This window comes from Numida meleagris, chromosome 6 (genome assembly GCF_002078875.1).
Source record: "Numida meleagris isolate 19003 breed g44 Domestic line chromosome 6, NumMel1.0, whole genome shotgun sequence".
NCBI classification, from domain to species: domain Eukaryota; kingdom Metazoa; phylum Chordata; class Aves; order Galliformes; family Numididae; genus Numida; species Numida meleagris.
The window spans coordinates 59350146-59375630 of record NC_034414.1 but is presented as its reverse complement, the minus strand read 5'-3'; the positions used below and the strand labels follow the sequence as shown (position 1 = coordinate 59375630).

The 25485-nt window shown below is 53.1% G+C and overlaps 2 protein-coding genes across 5 annotated transcripts in view; one reads left to right on the top strand and one right to left on the bottom strand.

The window, feature by feature from the left end:
* Positions 1-25485, top strand: part of SAV1 (salvador family WW domain containing protein 1) — a 44815-nt gene that overhangs the window by 12934 nt on the left and 6396 nt on the right. The window contains exon 5 of one of the 3 annotated variants that reach the window (XR_002440718.1): positions 22923-24876. The exons of 1 other annotated variant lie outside the window; for it this stretch is intronic. Coding sequence is in view for 1 of the 2 variants with exons in the window: in XM_021403544.1 (XP_021259219.1) it covers positions 22923-22935 (13 nt within the window). In the remaining variant the exon portion in view is untranslated. Of the gene's footprint in view, positions 1-22922; positions 25429-25485 lie in introns of those variants that run through there. One more of the 3 variants, XM_021403544.1, reaches the window with a different exon arrangement.
* Positions 39-15692, bottom strand: ATL1 (atlastin GTPase 1). 2 transcript variants are annotated; one of them, XM_021403546.1, is made up of 13 exons: positions 15442-15692; positions 14958-15092; positions 14102-14206; positions 13480-13530; positions 12015-12071; positions 8403-8495; positions 7374-7512; positions 6189-6316; positions 5555-5611; positions 4737-4808; positions 2979-3410; positions 1524-1538; positions 39-833 (listed from the first exon to the last, which is right to left on the bottom strand). In XM_021403546.1, the coding sequence occupies exons 1-13, from the start codon at positions 15472-15474 to the stop codon at positions 723-725; spliced, it is 1428 nt and encodes a 475-aa protein (XP_021259221.1). In that variant the 5' UTR covers positions 15475-15692; the 3' UTR covers positions 39-722. The 2 variants fall into 2 exon arrangements, with proteins under 2 accessions (XP_021259221.1, XP_021259220.1); XM_021403545.1 differs by lacking the exon at positions 1524-1538 and having other exon boundaries at positions 15442-15668.

The window sequence follows — 25485 nt, the reverse complement described above, 5'->3', positions numbered from 1 at the left end:
TCATTTCTGCCGCGTGGACGGACGAGTAAAGGCGGTAGGAACAAAAAAGCAAACTTTAATCGTTCTGACGCCGAAAGAACAGAACCAGTGAACACATTCCTATGCACGATAACGAATATATATACAGAGATACAGCGAGACTCCTCCGTACTCGTACAAAGTGAGACCGTGTGCATCAGTCACGAATGGAAAAGTACGCTTCCTTACGACATCGTTAACATACCATAGCATAAGTGTCCTTACAGCTGCTGACTGAGCGAGTTAATACATTTTTAATTACGTTGCTGTAATTGAAGAAAAACCGTGGTTACGTGTTACAACCGATTCAAGTATCCGGACGTAAGATGGTTTTGAATAACGCTAAGATTTGGAAGGTCTTTAGTTGCAGTGCCACGCAAATTATAATTCCCTTAATGACTTCATGATTAATTAAAAAGGGAGAAATAAGGCTTCGTAAAACGAGCTGGGAAGGATGCTGGATATCGCAAACCAAAAGCACTTTGTGTCGGCGGCAGCACCGCTCCGTACACAGAACAGAACACAAGACATGCCCCCGCCTTCCCAGCCGCCACCGGTGCCGCGCGGACAGACCCGGCCTGGGCCCCGAGCTCCGCGCTCGGCCCCGTGGAGCTGCTCGCCGTGGGTGAGCGACCAGGGGCTGAACCGAGGCCGGCCGCGTCGCCTTCATGCACCGACGGGACCGCGCGGGGCTCCCGGCTGCGTCACATCTTCTTCCTCTCCGAGCCCTCGGCAGGCTCCGCTTTCTGCGCGGGGAAGGCGTGGTGGTACAAGTGTCTGTGGGTCGCTGCCGCGCTGTACAGCTTGTACAAAGCCTGCAAGAAACAGGAGAGGCTCAGCTCGCCCGCAGCGCGCGGCTCGCTTTGTGCGCCCGCTCCCGACGGCGGACGATGGTAGAGTCACAGAATGGTTGGGTGGGAAGGGCCCCGGAGCCCGCCCGGCCTTGAGCCCTGCCACGACATCCACGAGGGGAAAGACGTGAGTTCAGGAGCTCGCTAAGCTTTCACCGTTGCACAAACAGCGAAGCCTGCAGGCCCAGAAGTCACAGCTTTCAGCAGTGCCTGAGGCGCAGAGAGCCCCCCGGGCGGCCCTGCCCTGGTCTCCGTGGGACAAAAGGGGTTCAGCACCTGCGAGAGCTGCTCCGCATCTGACAAGGAAATCCCCACCTAACTCAACAGCAGCAAAATGCACCAGCACCAACAGCACAGGGAAGCTGTGCACAGGAGCTGACCCCACAGCATCCCCAAACACAACTAAGAGGAGAAAGATACAACCCCCCCCCCCACACACACACACCTTATAACAAACACAAAAGCCCCCACACTCTCTCTCCCCTTGGCCTCCAGCAGTGCCCTTCCCCAGGCACTGGAGGTGCCACAGCGCTGCCACCAGCCCCTGTCCCTGCACCCAGCAGCTCCACGTGCATCACCTCCCAGGGGTTCCCCATCGCTCGAGGCCCCCACAGGAGAGTGCTGGGGGGAGAGGGGAACCCGAGAGGCACTTACCTCATTTGTGCTCCCCTGCGAGAGGCATTAGGGAAAGAAAGGGGAGGGAAAAAAAAGAGAAAGAAGCATCTCTGTGTATCACGCACGTCCACTGGAGCAAACCTCTCACGTCTCCATTCGGTGCCCCCCTCAGCAGTGTGTTTGCAGGATCCCCCCAAGGCCCCGGCCAGCCCTCCTGCACCCACAGGGACAGCACATGCACACAGAGCCCAAGAACTCCCAGCACTGCTCCTCCCCCCGGGGCACCAACAGCCCCTAAAGCACTGCTGCTCCACACAGCTCCTTCTCAGGAACACTCTCTCCCCATTGCATTGGGAATGTGCTTGGGGCAGCTGCAAGCACTTTAACCTCTTCCTTAATTTCCCAGCAGGGCAGCTTACAGGCAGCCCATGCCTCTCGCTTCCTGCTGGCCCCATCCTGTTCTCGCTATGGTGTGAACCCATTCCAGGTTCCTACACAGGGATGGGCTTCGATGCCCAGCATCCCCTAAAAGGCACTAAGCACCGTCGGGCTGTCAGGATGGGCCCGCCTGGGGTGCAGGGGACGATGGGCTGCCCTTGCTTGCCCTTGCTTTAAAGGCAGCCCAGCTGAGTGACATCGCTGCCCAGTTCAGGGGTGAAGAAACTGAGTGGTGAACAGCTCAGCGTGAAAAACGAAGTGTGTGGTGAGCTGTAGCTGCACCTGGAGCAGGAGGAGGTGGCCACACTGAAGCAAGAACTCCTCACTCGTGGATAAAAAGCAGCCAAGGGGCAGTGCTGCCAAGGACAGTGTTTTCTCACTGCAACCTTGGTGAAGTTTTTAGGGACGTCTGACAGCAGTGCTCAACCAAGACCTTTGCACGTGTTTGCACAAAGCAAAGACAAAGAAAGGGTGAGATGGGCAGGAGCAAAGCAGGCAGGACAGAGCCCCAAGCTCAGCCCCCTGCAGCCCAGGGACGCCCAAATCCCTGCCCTGCACCAGGAGGGAGGAGCGGGGCTTCGTCCTCAGCGCACACTCGGAGCACACAACTCCTGTGGTCCCAAGCACCTCCCCAGTGGGCTCGCACTCTGTGCTGCCCCGTGCCAGCATTTAGAGTCCACAAAGCAGCATTTTGGGATGGGTAGAACAAGCAGAAAAAGGCAGAACAAAACAGCATGCGGGGATCAGACTTGAGCCCGGGGCTTCAGCTCACTGTGCTCTTCCGTGCTCGGAGAGCCACCCAGACCTAAGATTTCTCCCCTTGTAACCACCTCCACAACCCAACCTGACAGCATCTCCTCTGGCCCCGCTTTCCCCATCTAGGAGACCTAAGGCACGGACTGCAGCGCGCTGTCCCGCTGCACCTACCAACCCTACGTGCAAACCCAACAGCCATTCAAAGAGGAGGAAAAGCCCCAGGAAAGAATGCTTAAGAACGTGGTGGGGGGGATGCGGGTTCGGTCGGTCGGTTGTTAAGCACAAAGCTCTTGATCCTACCTGGTCCCACAGCGCCGCCGCCACTTGGTCTATTACTGCGCCCAGTTCTCTGTACTCCCCAGAGTATCTGATGTACGCCCAGGTACACAGTGTGATAAGTGTCAAGCCCATGATCATGTTGCACAGACTGGCTATGATGTCCAAGCCAATGAAGCCGGTCACTCCGGCGATCACGTAGGTGATGAAGATGACGACGAAGAGCGTGGCGGGGGTGCGGGCGGCGTGGAAGATGTTCTTGCTGTCGTTGTGCTTGATGTACTGGATGTAGAGCTCATCGATCTCATTCTCCAGCTGCTGGAGGTAGCGGCGGCTGAACTCCTCCCCGCCCATCTTCTTCACCCCGCGGAACAGCCTCACGGCCTCGTCCTTCAGCTCCATGTGTTTGGTCTGCAGGTCACTGGGTGCAAGGAAGGGCTTGTCCCCACCACAGACCTGCATGGAAAGCACAGCCCGGTCACTCAGCACCCTCAGCTCCTGTGCTCTGCCACGCAAATCACAACGGCAGCTCCGCGTGCTCCTCTTTGGCATGGACCGCCATGTCCACATTCTGCGACTGTTCACCAGTGTCTTGGGAACCAGTCCCTCTCATCCTCCCTTTAGCCTTATAAATTGTTCCTAAAACCCAACCTGAGCCTCCCCCGGCGCAGCTGAAGACCATTCCCTCTCATCCTGTCACAAGACCCTGCCCTGCTCTTGGTGCTGTGTCTTCAAGCTGCTATTGCTCAGGACTTGAACCTGGAGACTCAACGGCCCACCTTCAGCTAGCCAGCTCCAGCAGCATTTTTCTCCTCCAGCTACAGAGTATCAGCACTTTGGGTTTTAAGGCATAAGCACACACACAGACCCAGGACAGTGCACAGTAATTTGGCCATGTAGCTCTGCACCCCTTCCATGCCAAAGCACAGCAACCTCCAGTACTGTGCAACAGACCTGGAAATGGCTGGAGATAGGCTTAGATCTGAGCTTCGCCTTAAAACATCATAATCATCTCACACCTGAGCTGAGACAGGCTGGTAAGGCAGGGCAGAGGTGAAAAGCCAATAGTAATGACTTTATCTCCTAATTAGCACCAGCCACAGCACAGGTTAAAGGATAGGACAGGATTAGGATAGGACAAGACAGGATGTTCAGTTGGAAGGGACCCACAAAGACCGTCCAGTCCCACTGCCTGAGAACTTCAGGGCTAACCAAAAGTTAAAGCACATGATTGAGGGCATTGCACAAATGCCCCTTGAATGCTGACAGCCACAGGGCACCAGCCACCTCGCCAGGAAGCCTGCTCCAGTGTCTGACCACTCTCATGGCAGAGAAATGTTTTCATGTCCTGTCTGACCCTCCCCCGGTGCACCTTTGTGCCATCACCTCACATTCTGACAGTCAGGGGCTGCGTGGTCATCCAGCAGCGCTGCCCCGTTTCGTTACACTTTGGGTTGCAGCTGAGGAAACACTGGGAAGAGGATGGAAATCCAGCTGAGGTCACATGCTCTGCAAAAAGCTGCCATCGGATGGAAGAGCAACCATTTGTCAACCGTCTTCCCATTCCCTGCCATGAAATCCTGACCAGGCATCGCTCTCCTTCGGCCCCTTTCCACCACGAACATGGCAGAGTCTCAATGGGAACCTGAACACACTGCACCAGCACAGATGCTGCCAGAAACTTCAGCCAAGTCCCTGCGGGACGTTTTCCATCAGGAGGCCGGGCAGGGAGGTTTCCCCAGGACAGGAGAGCCTGTGAAACAGGGTGCTCAGCACACCTACCTCTTCCATTCTCCTGCTGTAGGTGTCTTTGGCAGTGGCAACTGCTGCTAAATTGTTGGCTTCTGCTGTGGCCTGCAAGAAGGGCGAAAGGGTGCAAAGTTGAGCTGCAGGACTGTGAGGTTAAGGATCACAGAATCATGGAATATCCCAATCTGCAAGGGATCCAAAAGGATCCCTGAGTCCAACTCCTGTAATTACAGAAGTGTAACGACAGCGAGGAACCTGGGGGCACACGGTCCACGTGCTTTTGGCCTGGATGCGTGCGTGGTACCCCAGTGCACACACACAGAATTACCCAGCTCCCTTCTCCCGCTGCACTCTGACCAACACCAAACAAGATCCTTCTGCATTTCCATGCTCAGAACCCTCAGGCAAAAGCCTGCGTCGGTCGGGAGAGGATTCCTCCCCTCCGAGTCAGAGCAATGGAACCTCTGGCTTCAGCTGTGGGAAACGGCAAGAACACAGACACAAGGCTCAGGGTATGTAAACAGGCACAGCTGCAGCCTCCCGCTGAACCCTGACCCAGCACAGCGGGGCCCATCCCTTTGTGTGCGGTCCCACCGCAGCCAGAGGACGACGCTGCTCACCTGCAGGGAAACAACTGCAGCTCAGCAGCCCAGCCCTGCACGAGCCCTGCAGCCTCGGCTGCTCTGAAGGGAGTGCTGGATGCCGCCGTTGCTTGGGTTGTCAAACTAAGGCTCTGGAAACAAAATCCCAGCAGACTCCAAATGCTGCGCTTAGCGGGACTCCTCCGACAGCTCACGGGAAATCAACGGCAATCACAGAGCAGGAATGGGCAGCACACACGGCTCACCTACCTGCAGCATCGACTTCGGGTGCGGCAGCTCTTCCCCCTGGTAGATCTTGATGTACGCCTGCAAAACATGCAGTCACATCAGATGCGGCGTTCAGCAGCAACACGCGAACACCTCCGCCCCGTTACAGCACAGCAGCAACAGGATGGGGAAAGCCCGAAGAGGAGGAGGTTCCTGGCACGGGATGGCTTCAGCAGGGATGCTCTGCCAGGCAGCACGTGGCTCAGCGTCCACTCCTTGGGTGCTGCGGGGCGGTCTCTCAAGGCTCACACCCCCATCACTTATTCCAAGCATCTAACCCATAGGATTTGCACCTACCTCCGTCCTTCACTGAAGGAGAAGGAGCCGGAGTCAGGTAGCCCCGGAGAGTAGGTGGTGAGAATTACTCACTGATGTCTTGCATTAAAATGTCCCAGTAGCCATGACAACACAATGAGGCGTTATCCAAAGGCAATGGGAATACGGCCCTCAGCCTCCCTCCCTCCGGTCCTCCATTCTCCATGGCAAGGAAGCAGCCCTGCCCACTCCTTGGGCTCACTGCACGGCCAAATACACTGCTGCTTTCCCCCTTCATTACAGCAAAAGTGCTAACGTGCTGCAAACAGATAAGCCCAATTTCTCTGGAAAAAGCCAGTACCTTGAAATACTCCACAAGGCCTCGGCAGGTGATGTGGTTTCCATTGATCTCCTTAACATCCAGGCTCTCGGGACTAAGAAGCCAGGGAATTAAAATCTTCAAGTTCTTGATGAACTCGTCGTCTATTTCTGGAAATAAGCCCAATTTCATCAGTGCCACCCCTCACCCAGAGCGTGCACTCCCATCACACAACAAGGGGAAACCCAAGCCAGGATACGGGCACAGACACTGTAACAAAGTGAGGTGAGTGCTCAGAAGTGATCTTGGCCCCAGTGAAGTTAACCCACAAACAGAACATGCAGCTGTGCATATACATACACAAACCAGCTTCACTGTCTCCAAAGCAGCTGCAGGAACACAGCTGTGGCCGTATGGGGAGAAATAATGCTTTTGCTGATGACACTGCTAATGTGCACCAATTGAGAGCAGCACCTTCTTGCCAAGAGAAAAGCTGAGTACAGCTCTGAAAGAACAGGAGAATGCTGACAAGAAGATGCTGACAATCCTAAGCCAGTCCTGTATGCATTTGTTAAATATTGCTTAGCACCTGAAATTAAAGGGGGAATTAACAAAACCAGTTCAGCTTCCAGCAGAGCCTCCCTCCCCTGCTGCTCGTTAGCGTGGAGTTTAACAGAGGGACGAGTTCAATCTTCACCCAAAGCCAGAGCAAAAGGAACTTCCTTCTGTCCACTGATTTATGTTAAGTGAATAATGGCCACTTTTTTGGTCACCAGCAGCCTGCAAGCAGCCTGTAAGCAGAGGCGCTTTCATTGATTCACAACCAATTCTGCACCTAAAACTCCGTAACACGTGGCTCCGTTCAGGATAGGGAATCCTACCAGAGCTTTCTCTTTACCCTTCCCTTTTATTTTACCTGACTAACTAAGTCTGTCCTGAAGGGAAACCACTGCTCAGATAAGTCAGGAGGATTCAGTGTTCCTTGGAAAGCTTTTCAAAGCGAACTAACGTTCTTTTGAGAGCGTGTGTGACAAGCCCTCCGCCTCTGCCAGCCCAACCTGCTGCACAACAACCAGCCTGCCCCGCTGCGCATCCGCACCGAGTTGCAAATGAGGAACAGCAATGAATTGCAGAAGCTCTTTCATGGAAAACATTTGTAAAGGTTTCGTGGGACGGTCTGTCCGGGCATCTCCGGTATCGATCTGAAAATGGACTTTTGCTTTGTACCTTTCAGCTTCCCGTCGAAATTCGGGTTGGTGGCTACCTTCAGGCCGGGGTGAGGTAAAAGGAAGCAGGAGATTTTGGTGAAGCAGGAATGGATGTGCTTTCTGACATTCTGCAGTTCTTCGTGCTGATTTCCTGAGACCTGCGGGAGACCGGTGTGCCGTCAGGTTTCCTTCGGATGCGGTGACACTGGGACAACAGTGCCAGCAGGAGCGAGGGGTGTCCCGCACCAGGAGTGTGTCCCTTCGCAGTGTGATGCACGAGCACAAGGACAGAGCTCCTCCAGCAGCCCAGGAACTGGCCTATCTCTGACCGCTTGCCCTGGGGCATGTTGTTATCATCTGGAAAATGTGCACGTCTGTGTATGACCCAACCACAAAAGCATCTGGGATTTCCCACTAGGGCTGTTCTTGTCTTCCCTTTGATTAGGTCTCTCCACTACCAAATCACCCATGCATTTCCTGATTAATCCCCACGGAGCCCTTGCCCGTCGGTTTCACTGGACAAGTACCTATTACTAAAGCATTTTTCCTGGTCCCTCCAGCAGATGGGTTGCCCTGCACTAACCGCAGCACGGAGAATTCAGCTTCCTACAACACAGAATCATTAGAATCACAACTTCTCTGGGCAGTGCTGGCACGCCCCATCCCTGGAGATGCCCAGAGGCAGCTGGATGGGGCCCTGGGCAGCCTGATTTGCTGCCTGGTTTAGCAGCAGGCAACCCTGTCCATGGTAAGGGGTTGGAACTAGAGGATAGAATGGCTTGGGTTGGAAGGGACCTCAAAGATCATCAGCTAGAATCGTCTCATTGACCATCACCTAGCTGATGATCTTTGAGGTCAACCCACGCCACTCTATGATTCTACGAAGACATCTCTGCTGTGATTTGAAGGCATGGGCAAGTAGAGGTGTGACCTTAGCCGTCATCACCAGCTCACACGGAGCAGCCAACCCACAAGCAAACCCCGGCTCACAGAGTCGCGCAAACCCACATGGAAATGCTTCATGAAACCCAGAGGACAAAGAACAAACCTTCAGACGCTTCTCCAAAAACCTCGCGCCGCCATCGGATCCGTAGGAAAATTCATAAGGGAAACTCCAGTCACGCACAAGGAATATAAGGGACTAGGAAAGAGAAAGAGAAGCAGTCAGTGCCACGCAGCATCAGCAAAGCAGCGCTGCTCAGCCACACGCCATCGGGGGGGGGGGGGGGGATTTGCTGGATGACACTTTGAGTCCCTCGCTTGAAAAACAGCACTGCAAAACAAGACAGGGATTTCTGCTAACCAGGACAAAAGGCAGCGAGCTCCAGCCGCATTTAGCTCCATCCTATGGGAATTTCACAGGCTCGTTTTCCAGCCATTTTCACCGGGCAGCTCTCCAGGCAGACTTTTAACGAGAAGCACATGTAGGATAACGAGGAGGAGTCAGAAATGGCTGGCTTTGCCTCTTCACTGAGGCATCCGACGTTTCTATTCAACAAATAAATAAATACCAGTGCGGTCAACCCCGCACCCTTACAAAAATGGGGTTTGGAAGACATCACGTCTCCGGTGTCACATCTACATCCCAGGGAGGGCTGTGGGGGTTGTCCCGAGGGCAGCCCGAGTGCTGGGCAGAGGAGCCAGGGCTTCTCCCCTCCGTCAGAACAAGCAGTAATGGGAACGCATTTCATTGGCATTTCCCCTAAAACTCGTCTATGTTTAAAACAACGATTCGGGAGAGGGAGGGAGAATATTTCCCCTCCTTATTTTTCTTCCAGAAAACATCAGGAAGAAAAGCGAGTTGGCCATTCCTAAAGGCACTGCAAGCCACAGCAGACGCCCGCAGCCCCGTCCTTCAGGACACGCTGTTCTTTCGGAGGCTCCAGGATGCTCCGGAGACGTGACCACGTGTAGGGCTTGTCCACAGGCGCCTTCTGCACCCCTCGCACTGTCTGAATCAGGAGTTACTTTCTTTCTTCCCAAGCAGAACTTTGGCAGAGCTGCTATCCTCACCATGCCTAACACCTTCCCCCCTCTGCCAAGCAAAGGCATCGCTCGGGGCGCAGCACCTCGGGTGTTTCGGCACATAGCAGGATGGAGGGAGCAGAAGGGAAAAGCTCCCTTTCCACCGCCAAGCGGTGCCTCCTGTCCAGCAGCATCAGCTCAGCCGTCCCGCTATCGCCGCTTTCGGAGCACTCCCCGCTTGGCAGCATTCTCCTGCAGGAGCTTTCTCCAAAAAGCTCCTTTCCAGGCTCACGTATCACAAGGACAGAAGACGTTCATCGAGTTTGAGCTCCAGGCTCAGAACCTCACCCGAGGGACTCACGCTGCAGACCATCTTCTGCAGAGAAAGCTGCCCTGGTTGCAGCAAGCCCCTGCATCTCAGGCTGAGCCACTCAGTGCTCCCCCACTCAGAAACATGCTCCCCATCACCACACTGAATTGGCCCGGCCTCAGCTGCAGGCTGCCTCCTCCTGGGTGGGAAATGGCAACGGATGGCTGAGCTCTGCAGGAGGCAGCACTGAGATGGGGACGGGCAGCTGTGCGCTGCTCACCTGGCCCCATCACCATCCATTCCTCCTCCAAATCTTACCACACCCGCAGCTGTTTGGTACTCGCATGGAGATCGCTACCGAAGATTGCAGTGAAGCAGAGAGACCCTGGGGGGAGCCCCAAGGAAACGCTTCTGAAGGATGCCGCGTCCCCGTTACAATTAGCTCAGTGTTCTCTGCCATCTATCAGTTAATGGGTTTTTAATCCATTTGCACGGATGAAAACAGACAATGCCGACTGCCTACGTTGCTGGCTCTTTTTTAATCAGCACTTTATGGAGATAAGGCACACAGAAGGCAGAATACCACGGTGAGAGTTCCCTTTATCAACCAAGCTTGTGGTCTTGTAAAAATGGATGCTGGGATGCGTGACCAGACTTGCTGCCCACAAAGCTGCGTGACTTGCCATCACTTACGGCGTTAGGTAAAGCCACGGGCTGTCAGCCAGCCCTAATGACTTAAGCACATTTAACAGTGTCTCCTTACAGCCTCCTTCTTACTGAGGGAGTACAAAGTATTTCACTTTCACTGTAATATTTGGCAAGATTATCCTGCTAGCTTTTAAATAAGGAACAGGAATATTTATTTAATGTCTGGCTTTTTCTGTACTGTATTACAATTTTCTTCTGGTTCTTAAAACTACAAGCCAGGTTTTTTTATTGCTGGTAGCTTTAACAGCATTTACCAATCACCTATCTACCCATGCTATACCCAGTACATACTCAAAGCTCCCTAAAAATCTCTATTATTTGTCCACTTGTTTTTTTAACCATTTCATTTCATTCCCCCTTCCTGACCACAGCCACCTTATAAACCCCTTCTGCCTTCCAGGATGATAGGGAGACTGACAATTCTCTTTTAATATTGGAAGGCAAAGCAAGACAGCTGTAACTCATTCCCAATTACTACTTGCATTTTTACAATTGCTTTCTGCTTTGGGAAGCTTGCAAACCTTGCATCCAGCAACCAGCTCTGCTATTGAAGGTGGAAGATGGACTAAGGCATGGGGACTGACAGAGGGCACCTGGGTTAGGAAACTGAGTATTGGGCCCTGCTTCCTGGCTCATGCAGGTACCAATGATCTCCAAAACCTTCCAAACCTGTTTGACCCCTTCCCAGCCTTCCAGCTGCGCAGGATTCAGAACAGCCACTATCAAAGCCATGCAAACCACAGCTTGTTCTGTTACAGGACTGCAGGTTTAGCGAGCTATTGAGCCACCTTTCTCAACAGCAGCTGCTAAAACCATTCTGTGGACTCCTACCTCCCTTCCTTCCACTTCTCTCTTTTCACTCACATTCACCTTCCTCCTGGAAGGGGCCCTCACAGCCCCTCACCCTCCTGCCATCCTGAGCTGCTCACAGCTCTGGTGTCCAGAGCAAGCTGGTGTTTGCCTAATGCTCTCCTCTCTTGAATGCCAGCCATGCACAGGTTGGGAGAGATGCCACTTATTTGAAGTCAAAATCCCTCTTATACTTGCAACTCTGAGCTAATCCCTTCGTTCTGAGCTAATATTCTTTGTTCTGCCAAGTGCAGGGACTCGTGGGGCAGCAGGCTCAAGGCTCCGACAGCCAAGGCTGGAGAGTGTCACAAACCTGCCTGGGCATTCATCCCACAGCTCTGCCACTAAAGCTGACCACCTCATGAGCCCAGCAGGACAGGGCTGAGCTGTAGGGATGGCTCTCCCTCCTTCAGCTGGGGACACCGCATCGCTGCATGCACAGCTCTCGAGGCAGAGCATCACTTGTATGGTGCCCTGCCAGGACACAGCTGATGCCACACAACGCTCACCACGTTGCACCGAAGCCTTTTGTCCCTGGGAACAAAGCCTCGCTCAGCTCACAGCCTCCAGCTGCAGCCAGACCTGCCGGGTGAGGGGATGGCTGCAGGGCTGGGGAGCCGCCAACAGCCAAGGTTGAGAGCAGAAAGGAAGAGAGAGATTGGATGTGTTCAGAAAGCTCCTTGGGGGTCAGGAAACACAAAGCCTTCCCTTCGCCGCCGCTCAGCCAGTCTCCACGCCTCCCTGCTCATCCGTCCTGCAAGCTGCAGTGACACCTCGTGGCAAAGCCATCGGTTTGGGGGATGCCGGTGGCCAGCAGCCTCTACTCACCTGGAAGGGCTTCAGGAAGGTTTCCTCCATGGCCAGCCGTCCGTACTCGGTGAACAGCTGGGGAGAGAAGCAAGGGAAGCAGGACTGTTAGCCCCTGGGGCCACGGGCAGGGCAACGCTCGGTGTTTTACAGGCAGAGGGAGCTGCTATGGGCAGTCGCCACACAAAGCCCTTACAGGAAAAATCTCAGCCTAGAGTTTTTGGCTGCCCAATCTGTGAAAAATGGCTCCAAGGAGCAGCTCGCTGCCGCTATCGAACTTCACGTGGCAGAGGGGATTGCTGGAGCCCTGCTCTCTTTAAACGCTCCAGGAAGGGGCGGAAATGAATTCAGAAATAAGTACTTTCCCTGCAGACCCCCACTGTGCAGAGACCAGAAGATCGGCCTACCGGCAACACTTGAAGGCTCTCCAGTCTCTCTGGACAGCAAATTCTTAGCAAAGGCACCAATAATGTATTTCACAGATGCCTAAAAGTGGGTCAACGTGTTAAACAATAACGGCTTCAAATTCCAAGTGCAAGACTGGATTTGCACTGCATAAGTTCAACGCAAAAAAAAAAGTATTATTGTTAAAAAAATGTTTGCTGATTGAAACAGTACAGAACTCTTCTGATTTTTCCAGCTGGATTTTTCCTTTCCTTTTCCTTAAGCTACTGAAAACATCCTAAGTAGCCAGTCAAGGAGCCAACTGAACAAAAGTGAAAACTGTAAGCAGAGGTGGGCAGGACGTGCATACCATAAAAAAACACCCCAAAGCTGCTTGTCTCCAGCACTCAGGGTTCTAATTACCCTTGTGGGTCATCTGTATTGAGCCACAATCAGATGTCAACATCCAGGCTCGTCAACCAATACCCAGTTTCTCTGGATTTCTCAAGCAAAAAGTCCTTTTGTACAGCGTGAGCAGTGCAACTTCTGCCTTCAGCTTCCCAGTCTCTTAAGCTAAATGAACACTGTTACTGCCTCTACTCAAGGCGTGCTCCCTGTATGTCAGACAACATCCATCTTAAATTTTTGTGCATGCCCCATCGCTGGCAGTGCTCAAGGCCAGGCTGGATGGGGCCCTGGGCAGCCCGGTCTGGTCAGAGGTGTCCCTGCCCATTGCAGGGGCTGGGGCTGGATGGGCTTTAAGGTCCCTTCCAATACAAGCCGTTCTGTGATGCTATGATTCTAGGAGTAAATAACAGACCCCTGCCGCTCCCCAAGTCCTACAGAACATGACGCTGCTCCTGGTGAGCATCCCACTGTCTGTCCTGCCACAGGGCCCGGCCCCCAAGCAGGCATGCTGTGAGGCAATTTCAACACAAGTGACTGTTCCTCCATGCCCATGAACCGAAATGAGAGCTGGGAAACTGAGACCTTTTTGTCATTCCAAATGCAAACATGCCTTTCCAGAGCAATGCAGCTTGCAAGTGCAGAGCATAATCCAGGGACCCCAGTGACACAGAGCAGCAGGGACAAGCGGTCTCACCTGCAGGTGCTGCAGATCATCCTCCTGCACATTCTGCGACAAGTTATAAACCTGTAAGTAAACACAGAAACTTCAGAGCATTGTCCCTTGCATCAGTGTGGTTAAAGCTTCAACATGACCACGGTGCTCCAAGCGCAGCCATACTGCTAGACAGACAGACAGACAGACAGACAGGCACTGCTCCTCCCAGCACAGCAAAACGCTCCAGCATGGGAGCAGCAAGGGCTGTCATGTCCCAGCCAGGAAGCCTCTTAGGTGTAAATAATATTTCTTCTCCTCCATTTATATGATGTGCTGAGCTCTGTCTCAAGACACAGCTTCCATGCCGTTCATGCTGTCCCACTGAGACAAAGGCACGTGAACTTCACCAGACCAACGTCAGCTGGGAGTAAGGGAGTGCATCTGCTGCTGGCCTCGCTCTTGGGGTGAGATGAGGAGATGAGACTGTTCCCTGCAATGGTGCAGTCACAACTGAACCCTGCACTCAGTGCAGCCAACACACTGGCCTTTGTCTCCCCCACCACGTTTGTCCCTCCCCCAGCTGCATTAGGCTGGTGCCAAGCTGCTGGTTTTTAGCCACCACCTTTCTGCAACTGTTTCCTGGAGACATCTCCCTTCTTACCTGTATCGAGCTGATCATTGTGCTAAGGGCAAACACGGTGGCTGAATCCCGCAGGGTGGACTGACTGTCAAAGGTCCCCTGTGTGTCCATCAGCAGCACCGCAACCTGAGGGGCAGAAAGCTCCAGGTCAGCCTGGATGCACCCACTCAGCATCTGCACCCAAGCAAAATCACGCTCAAATGCCAGCGGGACGGGTGCTTGAATGTCAGCTGTGTTACCCTGTGCTGCTGCCTCAGACTTACAATCGGTGGAAGATAAAGGAAAAGAGCATCTCACGTCACTCTTGACAGCAAGAAATGACTGCTGCACAACACAGAGGAGGGAACTGCTTTGTTCTTCTAACACTTGCTGTCAGTGCAGATGGGTCTTTCCCTGAGCCTGCACTAGCTTCACGTCACGGAAGCCAAATACAGCAGCATATCTCAACTTCACTGAAGAGCTGACAGATGCAAATATTCCTGCCTAAAAGCTGAATTTGCAGGATTTCCCAGCTCTCACCATACTTGACCTCCCTGAATGAAGGCGTTCCATGTCACAGCTACTGCTGTAGGAAAGGGGAGTAGTTTGCAAGGACCTCAAATTCCAGATCACTTGGAACAGCAGAGAAATGATCTCCAGGGTGCCCAGACTTAGAGAGACATACAGAGATGCTATCAGGGGCGCATGGAAACACCTAGACATCACATCACTCGGTGCTTTAAACCCACTCAAGCTAAATCAGAGATACGTATCAAAAACCTGCACGACCATTTTGGCCACCTGCAGCAAGGCAGCGGAGTCCTACAAAAGCTGGAGCAGCAAGACGAACTGATGAGTGACACGTAGATAGAAAGCCACGCAGCACAGAAGCAAATACCTTTTTACCATCAGGCTTGTCCACCAGGAAAACCTCACTCCATATCTGGATGCCAGTCGTCTCCCGCTCAGATCCTCCCCTCCAGGAGAAACCAGTCAGAGGCTCATTGTAATCTCCAACCCAGTCCACTGCTTCCTGCAGGTGGGAACAGAGGAAATGCTGAAATTCCCATTTCACTGTGGTTTTACGCCTCTCTTCTGTGCTGCCTCCACCCCAGCACTGGAGACAAGCAACCCCCACAAGGGAGGTTTCCTACCAGGTAGCAAATGTGAACATTTCTGCTCCAAAGTCAAGGAAGGTAGAGTCCCACTGGAGCCCCACTACTGCACGGGGTTGTGGAAGCATCTCTAGTTTGTGAGGCTCAGTGCTAAAGAGAGGCTGGAGCATCTCTAGAGCACCAGACCAGAGTCCTTCCCCGATCAGCCCTGGGCACACAGGAGCACTGAGCAGCGGTGGGAAGAGCCAGGTGCAGCTGCAGCCATACCTTGTTGTACATGTACCGCAGCATGAAGTCCATCAAGAAGGACTTTCCTTTTCTAAAAGCTCCAGCAACTGACACAGCCACCACCTCTTTATCTCTGACGGCCTCCGAGAGGAGGATGCGGTTGAGCGCGGCTTCGTCCAGTTCGAAAGAATGGTCATCCTTGACAATGAGGACTTGCACCGGTCCTGCCTTCCTCACAGACTCCTCCTCCTCTGAGCTCCACTCGTAAGCCTTGTCTGCAAAACTACCTGTGGAAACAAGTGACACAAGAGCTGTTTGGTTCCTTCTGCAAAGCACAGGATGACGGAAAGCGGGACTGGACAGGGCTGTAACAGGTCAGCTGGCCGAAATATCCACCCCAAAACAGCATGACTTAGAGCAGATGTCTTTCCAGCACTCCCCAGACATCTTGATGAAGCTGCCAGCTGCTTTGGGGCAATCTGTCAGCGTGCCTGCCCGTCCCTGCTGGAACCCTCCTGAACAAAATGCGCCCACAAGAGTTGACGTGGAGAACAGATTATTCTCTTCCCATCGGAAACACCTTCTTACATGGCACAAAGATTGTCCTAACATCTCCATTAGCCTCAGCTGAGGCCACAACATCTCCCTTAGCAGCTTATATAGTGCTGTGTTCTACATTTAGGATGAGAATCATGTTGATAACAGATGGAAGGGAGATGTAGGTTAGATGTCAGGGGGAAATTCTTTACCCAGAGGGCAGAGAGGCCCTGGCAGTGCCCAGAGCTGTGGGTGCCCCATCCCTGGAGGTGCCCGAGGCTGTAGATGGGCCCTGGGCAGCCCGAGCTGGAGGGGCACCCAGCCCACAGCAGGGTTGGGGCCAGGGGGCATTCAGGTTCCTTCCAACCCAACCACGCTGTAATTCTATGATTGTATGTCATTGCAGCTTCTGTAGCAACAGCACAGCCCAGGGTCCTGTCCAACCTGCAGTCTGCACTAAGGCTCTGAGTGTTAATTCTGCAATCTTCCCACTCGACAGCTTGCCCGAGAGCCTTCGGACAGGACACACGGACGCTCAGACACACAGCGCCCATTCACTGCCACAGTGACAGCAGGAAGCACAGCCCTGGGGTTCAGCAGGCCAGCTCCTGTCATTGTCCTTTCCTTGTCTCCCAGCTGATCAGCTCACCTATGGCCCTGTAAAACCTGCTCACCAGTGTGGGGGGAGCATGGAGTGGAAAGTCCCCCACGTTTCTCCAAAGCATCCCTCCTCGCTGGCTCAGCCAGTTTGCAGCGCACAGCTCAGCCCTGACCCCAGGGCCCCGCTTTCAGCCCGTCCCAGCTGTTCCAAAGCACAGGGACGACGCACGGACATGCTAAAAGACCAACTATAAATACCACAAGGAATGGGGTCTGCCCATTCTGAGCCTCTTTCTAAAGAAGCCTCCAGCAGCAACTTCTTTTAAATAACAACGGCGCTTTTGTACGAGTTTCTGATTTCCTATGATCCCGCTATGAAATATCAGGATCGTTAAGCCTTGTTGCTAGGGGATTTCTGGTGGTTCTCGGACATATACTGCGAGCTTTCTTTGCTCACAGTCGAAAGACAAAGATCTTTTCTTCCCCATGCTTGGAGTTTCCTTAGCAAAACAAAAGTCCCAAACGCGTTGAAAAGGGAAATTCTGCACCAGGCTGCAGCGGCGCTGAACGGCCCCTGGCCCACGTCACTGCTTGGCAGCCTCCAAGAGAAACCCTCCCCATTCCCAAAGCCCAGAGCAGGCACACGTCACCAAACCACCCAAAAACTGAAGACCCCAGAGTGCTCTCTGTCTGCTTGCTGCACGCACTCAGTGCCTCCTCCAGCATCAGGACCTCCCCAGCACACAAGTGCAGACAGGTGCCAAACAGCCATGGGTTTGTGTGCTCTTTTTAGGGACTGCCATGCTGCGAGTGCCATAGATAGCCCACGATCGGAAATACCTCTCTCCCGCTGTGTTTCCCAATGCTGAGCTAAGCGAGTCCCATTTTTTTTTTTTTTCCTTTTTACAGCTGCACAGAAAGGGCAGCAGAGAGGTCCTTGTAGGATGTGACTCACGGCGGAGGCAGGAAAACATTTGCAAATGTTTTTTATTTTTATTAAATCTAAACATCGCTGGCCGTAGCCATAGCAAGGCCGCCCGGCGTGCAGGTGGTAGAGCTGTGCCAGCCCACGTCCCCTCCACACAGCACGCAGACAGAGGGACCAGCATCCTGCAGCGGGACAGCCCAAGTGGGCACAAAGGATATCCCAGCTCAGAGCCGGCCTTGCTGTGGCTCCAGCCACCCCGACCCCTGTTCAAGGAGCCTCCTGCCCTGCCAGCATGAGCTTGGTACCCAGCTCCCTGATGCCGGTGCCTGGTTGAGGTCTCCGGGTCTTCCTCTCGCTCTCGTTCAGCTGCCAGGAAGAGCAGGGATCTTCTCACCTCAGTGGAAATTTCCACTAATAAATTCTTACTGTCTCCACCGGTCTCACATGAGAATTAGATCAGCTCGGAGGTATCAGGAGCAACCAGGAACTGCAGCAGCTCCTGGAGGGTGATCCAACCTGCAGCAGAACGGGGTACAAAAGGGATCCGGCGGGCAGTTATCCCTGCTCCATCACCACCAGCAACCAGCACGAACAGGAGGTCGTGTTGTCCCTTCACGGGCAGAGCTTTGATTTTAATTCACCGGGTGTCGATGGATTTGGGGAGATTCTCTGGACACAGGCAGCAGTCCGAAGCGGCTGTGCTCTGCCGGAGGAAGGACATCTTCCTTCCATCACCTGGAGTGCAGCGGGCAGCCAGGCTGTTTGCCCAACACACGGAGCATGACGAGCGGGATGCGCTGATTTTCCAGATCCTTGGAGATAGCAGGAGGACAGGCATCACATTAAGCAGGCCTCTGAGCTCATTTCAGCCCCATTATCTCTTCTGCTTTCATGTAGCCGCCTGCAAACAAAACTCTATCCTTCCTATTTATTTCCATGTGATGAAACTCCCGTGCTCTGGTTATAGGATTATCCGCCAGAGATGTTTTCATAAGCTGGCTGCGCATTACTGGAAATCAATTATTTTAATTGCTCTTTCCGGCATAAATTAGTTATCTGCTTTGAAGGAAGGTGTACCTGGCAATGGCAAAGCATCATCTGGCCAAAAGGGGAGGGAAGGAGGCCTCAGCTCTCCCAAACACCCTCTTGTTTTCACTCATTTTCTGACTCGACTCCTCCTCCCCTCTCTCGGCGCCGCGCGATTACGTCAATTCTCAAGCTGCTCATTCACACACTGCCAGGATACAGTTCCTTTTTCCCATTTCATAACAGCTCATTTCCATGACTCCGAAGCAGGGTGGAATCCACGTCTCTTTTCCATGCAGGGATTTAAAGTGGAAGGATGAAGGAGATGGGAATTCGCATTCATTCTCATTGTGCTGCCAGGCAGCCCCCTAACACAGGACCGCTCACTTTGTGAGAGTCCATGGGAAAAGCAGAGCTTTCTTCAGTCGCTGTAGGAATTATTTATGGTTAAAATTAAATCAGGTTTAGTAAACGAATACAGCCTATTTCAGGCTGCGTCTGTGTAAGGGCAGACAGCTGATGTCTAATATGAATAAGCCCCTACAGAAGAATAAATCAGATAAATTACGTCACTGAGCATGCAGCATACTTCGGTGAGCACTTAAGCATGCTCTTCCTTAGTTACGGACCAACAAGTCATACGCTGAGACCAGAGAGCAACTAATAAAGTCAGCTTTTTCCTTAAACGACTTTGCACAGCAAATACATTTCATTCCAGAGACTAAGCCACGACCCAGGGCACGGCCTGTGCAAACACGAGCTGCAGAGCACACCCCAACACGGCTGATTTCCAGCCCTGGTCAGGTGAGCCCAGGAGCCTCACCTGCCAGAGCACAGCAGGGCTGCAGCCTGGACCCCCACTACAACACACTGATTTACCACGGAGCTGCTGTTCCGAAACCCCCCGCTGCATGGAACAACAGAAACGACCAAGGAGTGAAAACAGAAGTTTAATGGTTTAACTTCTTTAACGTTAATTTGCGAGTGGTCCTGTGTGGAGCCAGGAGTTGGACTCGATGATCCTCACGGGCCCCTTCCAGCTCGGGATGTTCTGTGACCCTGTGATTCTAGCTGGTTCTTTCTCTGGAATGAACCGTGTCTGTATTGACGGGATTTGGTTGCTTATCAGCAGCCCTCCGGGGATTAATTCAGTCAGCAGCGATAGCTGTGTGGATCCTTTCTGAGGCTGTTTTTGCCCCAGCTGTTTGCATTACAAACATATCACAGTGCCGCTACCCATACCGCAAGCCAAGCACCGAGCAGATCGTGCTCAGCCTGGATCCCTCGGCGCGTTCTCCAGGGGGCTCCAGCTGCCAGGAAGCTTATCTGCCCTGTGCAAACAGCTCGGGCAGAGAAAGCCATGTATCTCCAGGCCATGGCATCCCTGGCACTTACCCCTTCCAGCTCCCGTGCCACGAGTCCTGCTGGCTCCGCTCGTGCTGAGCTAACTGCACGACCACCAGCTAAGGATCAGAGGAGGCTGGAAAAGACAGCAATGTTCTGAGTGGGAACCAGAGATCCTCTCTGAGAGAGGCTTGCACAGAGCTCAGCATCTTAGCACGCTAATGAAGGAAAACAAGAAATAAAGCACTGAAACAAAGCGTACGCTGGAGAGCTAAGGTGGAGGGAGTGCTGCAGAGCAACAACCTGTGTCAATCCTGCACAGAGGCTCAGCTGGAGAGGTGGGGAAAGGAGAGCTCTCCATCCCAAACGCAGAGGGGCACAGCTGCATCCCAAAACACCGAGGGTAGCTGTGAGTTAGCAAATTCCCCAGGTGCGGAGCTGCCAGGTGCTTGTCTAGACAGTGCTGCTCCAGGGAGATGGCCTCTTCGGGAGGGCAAAGCAGGGCAGCCAGGCTGGGCAGAGCTGTCTTCCATCCACCAGCACAATGGAAATACTGGCCCTGAATCTTCTTCCTGCCAGCCTTGAGGCATCCAGCTGGCATCAAGGCAGCATGGCCAGCTCAGCTCCCTCTTCTGATGGCAAACGGAACGGGGAGGTGAGTGACTACTCTGATAACACTCCCAAGTGGGAGGCTGCTAGTAGAAACAAGAGCTAGCAGTGTTCCCCAGGGGTCAGTACTGGGTCCGGTGCCTTTTCACATCTTAATCTGGATGAAGGGATGGACTATGTGGCTGACACACCAAAAGGCTGTGCTGCCATTCTGTGAGAGCTGGGCAAAGAGGAACCTGGTGACGTTCAACAAAGGCAAGTATAGGGTCCTGCACCTGGGGATAACCACATCGAGCAGCACAGGTTGGGGCTGAGCTGCCGGGAAGGAGCTCTGCGGAGAAGGATCTGGGTGTCCTGGTTGATCAGCAGTTGACCAGCGGTTGACCAATGGTTGACCAACGGTTGACCATGAGCTAGCAGTGTGCCCTGGTGGCCAAGGAGGCCAGTGGTCTCTTGGGATGCACTGCACAGAGAGTGGCCAGCAGGTCAAGGGAGGTTCTTCTCCCCGACTGCTCTGCACATCTGGAACACTGCACCCAGTGCTGGGCTCCCCATTTCCAGGCAGACAGAACTGCTGGAGAGAGCCCAGCGGAGGGCCACAGAGATGATCGGGGCCTGAAGCATCTCCCTTATGAGGAAAGGCTGTGAGCCCCAGGGCTGTTCACCCAGACAAGAGACGGTTGAGAGGGGATCTTATCCATGCATATAAATATCTAAAGGGTGGATGTCATGAGAATAGGGCCAGGCTCTTTTCAGTGGTGCCCAGTGACAGAACAAGGGGCACCAGCTGGAACACTGGAAGTTCCATATGAACACGAGGGAAAACTTCTTCACTTTGAAGGTGACATAGCACAGGAACAGGCTGCCCAGAGAGGCGGTGGAGTCTCCCTCTCTGGAGATATTCAAACCCACCTAGATGCTTTCTGTGCAACCACCTGTAGGGAACCTGCTTTAGCAGGGGGTTGAACGGGCGGGATCTCCAGAGGTTCCTTCCAACCCCTCTGATTCTGTGATTCTGTGAAGAGCTGGAATGATTACTGGCCATCGAGCTTTTTGTTAAGACAGACGCAGCTCAAATGCCAAAACACAAAGTGAAAACAACATCCCCTTCCACTCTCATGGAACTACCGTGTCTTAGCTAGCTGTGAAACAACAGAACACCCATCGCTTCAGGGTGTCCCAGGGCTGGCAAGCTTCTGAGACATGGGAACACCAACCTCTTCAGGAAGAAAGCAGATCACAGAGATTCCCTTCCAGAAGTTTTCCAGCAAATCTGAGGCCACGTTAGATAGTTCTGTGGTTATGCCCGTGCCAGGACTGGCCAATTCAAAGCTAAAGTGGGCGATGCTCAAAGGGAACTTGGATCCCACCTGTTTGTCAAGTCTGTCTCTAAGAGAACATTACCAAAAGGCCATCACCTATTTCTCAGATAGAAATTCTGAGACTTAAGTCCACACTTAAGTCCAGCCACGTACAGGTGAGACACGATGACTGAAATGCACATTGCACAAATACATCTCCAAAACTGGTAAGATGTTTATATTACACAGAGTGCTTTAAATACATTTCACTGGCTTGACAGAGGTTCATGAGCCTCCACCCCATTTGGGAAACCTGTGCTTGGTTACTTCATCTCTGTAATATTTAATTCCTCCTTCCCCTGGTGGCAAATAAGAACATTTCTCCAGGACCCAACAAGCTGAAGTGTCCCCAAACCGAGGTGGCTTTGGAGGATCCTCTGGCACCCTGCGCCTTGTAGAGCCTGCCAATATGCCCCTGCCTTACAACACAGTGGAAGGCTGCTGCAGTCAGTGGTGTAAAGGGGTTAACATAAGGCCTGGTGTCTATGAATATAGACTCACAGAATCATTAAGGTTGGAAAAGGACTCTAAGATCATCAACGCTAACCGTCATCCATCACCACCATGCCCACTAACCATGTTCCTACGTGCTACATCTACGTGTTTCTTGAACGTGGGTTCAAGGCTCAGGAGATCTTTGTTCCTTCCCAAGAGGGGCAAGGTTGGACTTGCTCCTGCTGATCTCTGAATGACTCACACCCCGCTGTTCAAATTCTTTGTGCAGTGCTACCATCTCAAAACCATGGGCACACAAAGACCAAACACTATTTAGGGATTTGGGTCTCTAGCTTGCGCTGTTGGCTCGGCTAGCTCACAAGCCCCAATACCTCATCTTCCCTTCTCATTTACAGGCTAGCAATTTTGTTGTGAAACTTCTCATCTCTAGCAGCATTTGTGTAAAGGCCCACCTGCCTGAAAAGCCTCAGCTTTCATATTTCAGGAGGCTCCTAGCATCCAGAGTCACAAACAAATGCCTGTAAGTGGAATCTGAAATTCCACCATAAAAGGTCAGAAACAAAATGACAAACAAAAAGGCTGTTAGCAATATTACTTAAATATATATATATCTACACAAAAATCACCCTTTTTTCTCAATTGAACCCATTTCTGTGCAGGCAGAAAGCGTAGCACTGATGATCTCAGTCTGGTCTGTTTTGGAAGAGAATCCTTCCTCCAGAAGCTGCTGTTCAGCCCCTCCTGACAACCAGGCCCCTCGAGCAGCTCTCATTAAACTCAAGTCCAGCTTGAAAATCCTGACCATGAACTCCTGTAATCCTCTTAATGGTTTTGAAACTGAACTCTTGACGAGCTGATCATTTTGATTACAACACGTGCCATGATGGGAAATGAGAGATTTCACATACTTTGTTCTCATCCGAGCTGTTTAAATGAGTGACTGGGAGCAGAGATCTCGAATGGCTTTGCCACAACAGAGGGAGCTGGCTGCTGCAGGTGAAAAGCACAAGGAATTTCAGAAAAAAATATCACTGCCACACACTGCAGACCTTCATCACACTACACCCACCGGGATTCAGACCAGGTGAAAGCAGGATCCCTTTCTCTGATGAAAACACAGTGTGACTTCTCAGGCAGAGAGGCTGGAACTAGACGATCCCTAAGCTCAAATCCCACCCAAACCATTCTACGATTCCTTTCTATGATCCTATGATTTCTCCATCCGCAGCTCTCCCAGCCACCCATCCCACAACAAGCAGCAGCTGTAAGCTCTCCGCACCACTTGGCACGTTCATAGGAGAGCCTCCAATGATGTGCAGCCTTAATGCTGACCTCCTGCCCAGGGCTAAGCCCTGTGCTAGATGCACAACGTGCTCCTGCATGAGCAGGCGGGGAGGTATGCAGGCAGCAATAACACAGCCTTGACAGCTGACCAGAGGCAATTCCTTCTGGGTGCCTTGCAATCACTCACCCTAATTCACTCTGTGATCTCTAAAAAAGCAATTTTTATGAAACAAAGGTGAAGGATTGCACTGAGCAGCTTTCAGGCCTGCCTAACAACTGGGAACTGGGACAAAGTTTGAACCGTTCCAAAACAGCGTCGTATTTTTACTGACTGAACTTTCAGCCCGGACAGCCAGAGATTGAGACTCCTCCTTCAGCAGACAGGCTGAGAAACGTGGCACTGGAAGTCACCCCATGGACTGATGTCACCGTGCAGGCAGCGGACAAAACCCATCTTTCAGGCGACGAGGTGCTGTTGTATACACGCAGGCATCTACTAAAGGGGGCTGTTTTGTACTAAAAAAATAGAGGCATTTGGCTCTCTGACTTATTGCAGTGTCAAGCAGGCTGGCATAGCGCTGGGAAATCACTCTAGGAATACCCTGTGGGTGGATGGAAGGCAGTCAGTCCATGTGAGGTTCCAGATTCTTGCAAGCTGACCTAGAAGCAGACCAGCGACAGACCACGTTTCACTCCAGCACGGCTTAGCAGTATGTGCCTAATTGCTTTGCTAGACCGAGGCTATACCTCCTGGGATGTTTTTTTTTTTCTCCGTTTCAATCTGTTTTGACATCATGTGCGTTTTTTTCTCACGCTATCAAGATGCGAAGGCAAAGTGCAAGCGCACGTACGTGCGTGCAATACTCAACCCGCACAGAAACGGGACCGACACTCGCGTGAGACGGAGCTGAGAATGCCACAATATTCGCTGTGAGTTGTCTGCCCCGTTCACCCGAGGTCTGAGCGCCTTCCTGCAGAGTCACGGTTACACGCGGCCCTTATCAAGAGCGTGCTGCTTATTTCCTCCTGTGCACAGAGCACGGCGTGCTCCGCTTGCTTCAATCACAGCCTCCGTTATCTGCGTGCTTCTGCAAACATGTCCCCGAGCCGTTAATCATTACCATGGGAAATACTCCGCTCATCTATCCAAATTAGAACCTAATTTGTGTATCTAAACATCAGGGCTCCGCTCACCTGCAGACGGGTGCTGTGAGCTCTGATGCCTTAGTATGCCGCACGGAACACGAGGAATGACACATCACGCTTTCTGCAGCCTTAAATAGGAGCAGTACGCCGTTTGAGCTGAATCTCCACCAAGTGTGGAAGGCGGTAAGCAGGGCAGACCAAGGCCAGGCTGCGTGCATGGGGCAGAGCCCACCTGTGGGAGCCGGGGGCTGCAGGGGGACGCAGCTTTCCCCCGCCCGCCCGCAGGAAGGCGGCTGGGAGACGGGAAGGGGAGACGGGAAGGCCTGCAGGAAGGTGCCTGCAAGACTTCCTCCTCCTCCTCCTCCTCGCTAGCAACGCTAAAAGCTCCCAGGGCTCAGGCAGAGCGGTGTGGAACGGCCCCTGTTCGCAGGCCTACGGCACACCGAGAAGTCTTCAGAAACGCGGAACGCCTCGGGCACGGGGCGGGCTGCGTGCGGAGCTGCGGGCGCAGCGGAGGCTGCTGCAGGGACAGCCCGCTGGGGCTGGGGGTGCCCACAGGCGGAGAACCGCGCAGGCCGGGCCCCGGCTGAGGGCGGCGACCCCTCGGGACAGCCCCACAGCGCAGAGCCCCCGGCCCGAAGCCCCCTCCCTAGCATCCAGCGCACGGACGCGGGCTGACAGACAGACGTCTGACAGACAGACAGACTGCGCGCAAGCAGCGGGGACGCGGAGGGCCCGACCACCGCCCCGCTTCGGCCGCGGCCCCCGGCGGCCTGCCCTCCGCCCTCCCCC